Source organism: Lucilia sericata, unplaced genomic scaffold (assembly GCF_015586225.1).
Source record: "Lucilia sericata isolate MDLA Ls3-8-SP2 unplaced genomic scaffold, ASM1558622v1 Contig000698F_arrow, whole genome shotgun sequence".
NCBI classification, from domain to species: Eukaryota; Metazoa; Arthropoda; class Insecta; order Diptera; family Calliphoridae; genus Lucilia; species Lucilia sericata.
Window position 1 is genome coordinate 7,613 of NW_023994701.1, and position 5,176 is coordinate 12,788.

The 5,176-nt window shown below is 30.6% G+C and overlaps 1 protein-coding gene across 1 annotated transcript; it reads left to right on the forward strand.

The window, feature by feature from the left end:
• Nucleotides 1-3,904: 3,904 nt before the first annotated feature.
• On the forward strand, nucleotides 3,905-4,629 carry LOC119607499 (protein Fer3). The gene is made up of 2 exons (XM_037961442.1): nucleotides 3,905-4,106; nucleotides 4,172-4,629. Exons 1-2 carry the CDS (start codon nucleotides 3,974-3,976, stop codon nucleotides 4,627-4,629), a joined length of 591 nt encoding a protein of 196 aa, XP_037817370.1. The 5' UTR covers nucleotides 3,905-3,973.
• The last annotated feature ends 547 nt before the right edge of the window (nucleotides 4,630-5,176 follow it).

The following is a 5,176-nucleotide window of genomic DNA, read 5'->3' on the forward strand; positions in this document are numbered from 1 at the left end:
GATGTTGCAACTTTTTGGAATAGAATTTTTATTTCGTTAATGGGGAGGAAAAAAGTACCAAAAGGGGTAAAAACGGGAAATTTGATTTTATTCAACCACAATGATCCAATTTAGATAAAATTTTTAAATTTAGAAACACTAAATATCCTAATGGGGTGTTATTTGGAACCCCGGTACCAAGTGATATTTTTTGGTACTTTTCATTCTCCAACTGGTCCTTTTTGAGTTTTCTATGATATTGAAATAGAAACATGAAATTAATAATAAAGGGACTTTTCGCTACTTTTTCGTTCTACACAGGTACTTTTTTGAGTTTTCTTTAAAATTAAATCTAGAAACATGAAATTAAGCATGTAGAGCTCGGAGTAAATGAGAATCTATAAAATGGGACTTTTTGGTACTTTTTCGTTCTTCAAAAGGTACTTTTTGAATTTTCTATAATATTGAACCTAGGAACATGAAATTAAACATGTAGAGACCGGAGTAAATGAGAATCTATAAAAGGGGACTTTTTGGTAATTTTTTGTCCTTCGACTGGTACTTTTTGAGTTTTCTATAAAATTTAACCTAGAAACATGAAATTAAGCATGTAGAGACCGGAGTAAATGAGAATCTATAAAAGGGGACTTTTTGGTACTTTTTGTCCTTCGACTGGTACTTTTTGAGTTTTCTATAAAATTTAACCTAGAAGCATGAAATTAAGCATGCCGAGGCCTTAGTTAATGAGAATCTATAAAAGGGGTCTTTTTGGTACTTTTTCGTCCTTCGACTGGTACTTTTTGAGTTTTCTATAAAATTTAACCTAGAAACATGAAATTAAGCATGCGGAGGCCTTAGTTAATGAGAATCTATAAAAGGGGACTTTTTGGTACTTTTTCGTCCTTCGACTGGTACTTTTTGAGTTTTCTATAATATTTAACCTAGAAACATAAAATTAAGCATGTAGAGCCCTTATTAAATGAGAATCTATAAAAGGGGACTATTTGGTACTTTTTCGTCTTTCGACTGGTACTTTTTGAGTTTTCTATAAAATTTAACCTAGAAACATGAAATTAAGCATGTAGAGCCTGGAGTAAATGAGAATCTATAAAAGGGGACTTTTTGGTACTTTTTCGTCTTTCGACTGGTACTTTTTGAATTTTCTATAATATTGATCCTAGAAGCATGAAATTAAGCATGTAGAGCCTGGAGTAAATGAGAATCTATAAAAGGGGACTTTTTGGTACTTTTTCGTCTTTCGACTGGTACTTTTTGAGTTTTCTATTAAATTGAACCTCGAAACATGAAAATAAGCATTAAGAGCCCGTAGTAAATGAGAATCTATAAAAGGGGACTTTTTGGTACTTTTTCGTTCTTCAAAAGGTACTATTTGAATTTTCTATAATATTGAACCTAGAAACATGAAATTAAGCAAGTACAGCCAAGATTAAGTGATAACCTATAAAAGGGGACTTTTCGGCACTTTTTCGTTCTTCAAAAGGTACTTTTTGAATTTTCTATAATATTGAACCTAGAAACATGAAATTAAGCAAGTACAGCCAAGATTAAGTGATAACCTATAAAAGGGGACTTTTTGGTAATTTTTCGTTCTTCAAAAGGTACTTTTTGTGTTTTTTATAACATGAAATTAACCATGTGGAGCCCGGAGTTAATGAGAATCTATAAAAGGGGACCCTTTGGTAATTTTTCGTTCTTCAACTGGTACTTTTTTAATTTTCTATAATATTGAACTTAGGAACATGAAATTAAATAAAAGAGGACTTTTGTTACTTTTTCGTACTTCATTGGTACTTTTTGAGTTTTCTAAAATATTGAATATATAAACATAAATTTAAATAGGGGACTTTTTGATATTGCAGATATATATACATTTACAATAATATTTATTTTATTCCATTACGATGAGGGTAGCGAAGCACACTGGGTATAGCTAGTTATAAATGAAATAATAAAATAAACTTCTTATTACCAATGTACAGTGTCTCTCATAAGTATTCGAATTTAGGTAAACTATGAAAAGAAACCAAATTTGATAATATATTTTGTGTGCAAAAAAATAAATTAATTTGTTATATTGTCTAGACAGTCCTTAGGTTTGATAACACGCTTTTTAAAACTTGAAAAATTTACATTTACTTAAATTAAATTAGCTTTTTTTAAAAAAGTCCATAAAATTGCCTCACCAAAGTATACGAATTTTTACTGTATTTCATATTTGAGCATATTATACGAAACAAATTTTAGAATAGACTAGTTTTTATGCTTTAAATTGTTTTAAGGGGTTACTATCAACCGAAATGATATATTTTTGGCCCATTTGGTCCATTTTGGGGATTTGTACCCTCTTTTTATGTAATACCATTAAAATGGCGATTTTTGGCAATATTTGTAGTACTTTCTCTTTTTTCCAGAGATAAAACCAAAGTTTGATATTGGGATTTAATAGACCCCTTGGAGTATCTAAAAATAGTATTTTTGTTACAAAAATCTGTATTCAAACGATCCAAGATATATTATTGATATCATTATTCTGTCGCTAATTCAATATATTGGAACTTAAGTCCATTTTCATAATACTAGGGTCAAAACTTTTCGGGGAAAGTTTTCTTGTATATATTCTTTTAGATATCAGCTTTTATATATTTTAAGTTTTCAATGTATTGTGGAAGTGTACAACTCCAAATCATGCCTCGAAGAAACACCATTCAATATGGTAGTATCATTATTTTTATATACCAATGACCTCCAGGCTGCATGCCACTATATCATTATGGTCTAACTCAAAAATATCGATATCTTTTTAAATATTGATTACTATGATCAAAATAAACCCAAAATTTTGGACTTACATTGTTATTGTAATGGGCAACATAAGCGTGAAAGTTACGAATAGTAAAAACTAAAATCTACTGTATAGGATGACGTTTTGTTAAGGCATATTTTGGAATTGTATACCGATATAATGTATTGAAAATTTAAAATATATTAGTGCTAATATGTACATGAATGTATACTAGCCAACTTTGTCGGAAAATATCGACCCTAGTGGTACGAAAAGGGACTTAAGATCCATACAATTCAATTAGAAACAGAAGAACGATACCAAAAATACATCTTGGAACTTTTAAGTACAGATCCTTATAACAAAAATTATTATTTTTAGATACCTCAAGGGGTCTATTAAATCCCAATATTAAAGTTTGGGTTTATTTCTGAAAAAAAGGAAAAAATTGCAAATATGGTAAAAAATCGCCATTTTAATGATATTACATGAAAAGATGGTACAAATGCTCCAAAATTGTGGAACAAATGGGTTAAAAATATATAATTTCGGTCGATAGTAACCCCTTAACACAATTTTAAGCAAAAAACCACTCGATTATAATTTTTGTGTTTCGTATAATATGGTCATATATGGAATACAGGAAAAATTCGAATACTTTTGTGAGGCAATTTTATGGACTTTTTTTAAAAAAAGTTAAATCAATTGAGGTAAATGTAATTTTTCCAAATTTTAAAGAGTGTGATATTATACCTTAGGACTCTCTAGACAATATAACAAATTTAATTATTCATTTCACAGACAAAAATATTATTAAATTATGTTTCTTTTCAAAGTACAACCAAATTCGAATACTTATGTGAGACACTGTACATAAAAAACACCCCAAATTCTATTGAACCAATGAAATTCCGAAGAGCTGTTACCAATTGGAAAATAAATATGGCGACTTTAATAAGGGTTGTTCTAATGTATCCTCAGATTCCAACAAGGATAAATTTGTTATAGAAAAAAAAAAAACTCCTATAAAAGTAAGATGTGCGAAGAGACCAACTAACATTCAAACAAGAACTTCCAAGTAGAAAAGACTGAACTGATTTAATAAATCTAATAAGACAATAATTAAATTAGATAATTTTAATTGTGTATTAAGATATTAAAAAAAACAGAAAATATTAAAATATCCATAAAATGCAACATCATACAGAAACTGGTTATATGCCAGAAGTGCCCTTTCAACCATTATGGGCTCAGGAAGCACCACCACCGCCTCCCATAGTACCTTATCAAGAATTAATTACTGGATTTCCTTGCACAGATTTGGGTGAGTAAAATTTTTTAAAAGATTTTTTGAACAAGTTTTTTATATAAACAAAATTAACATTACAGCTCTATGGCAACGATCGCAAGTCAGCAGTCTGGTTAATCCCCGTTCCAATAGCAGCAGTCGTACCAATGGCACCTCTAACGGGTCTACTAATGGCAATCCTACTAAGAAAACTAGACGTCGCACGGCTTCCATGGCCCAACGGAGGGCAGCCAATATACGAGAACGTCGTCGCATGTTTAATTTAAATGAAGCTTTCGATAAGCTAAGACGTAAGGTTCCAACGTTCGCCTATGAAAAACGTTTATCACGCATTGAAACTTTACGTTTGGCCATTACGTACATTGGCTTCATGACAGAACTATTGACTGGCACACCTATGAATTCGATAAAAACCCGTTCTAATGATATCTATGGTGGCATGAATGGTCATCATCATCCCGGTGCAATGCCCCATCATTTACATCCGTCGGCATTTCAAAGAGATTTTGCTTCACCTTATGGTCATAGTTTGGCTTAAGGCGTATTGTCATTTTCGGATATTATTTGTTGATTATTGTGTAATGAATTTAATTTGTAAACAAATTAAATATATAAATATATATGTAAAAATTTAAATGTTTGAAAATGTTTTTGGAGAGTTTGAAAGTGTTCGATTCTAATTACAAAATATCAAAATTTAGAATTTAGTTTGAAAGTGTTTGAAAGTGTATGAAATGTATGGAAATTCAAACTCCACATTCCACATTCAATATTAAAAATTTTCCCGAATTGATATTTTATAAGTACTGTCTATTAAACACTATGGTTCGGGAATTATTCGAGTGGTTCCAATCAATCTTAGAAAGTGAAATCAAATACAACATAAAATACAACTTTTCTTGACTAACCAGATTCTCGAAGCGAAAGGCCTTCGCATTTTCTAGGACAACATAGCACCCAGGTTATGACAGCTAGTCATACAGTGCATTGTGTTGGGCACAACTTTCTCAATATCAAAAGAACATATTCCATTGAACAGTGAAACACTCCTGCAAGAATGCCCCTTAAAAGACTAGGATTGATCT

Coding starts and splice junctions, on each gene's coding strand:
- LOC119607499 (XM_037961442.1), top strand. CDS start 3,974: ATGCAACATCATACAGAAACTGGTTATATGCCAGAAGTGCCCTTTCAA. Junction 4,107..4,171: donor ATTTCCTTGCACAGATTTGG/GTGAGTAAAATT, acceptor TTAACATTACAG/CTCTATGGCAACGATCGCAA.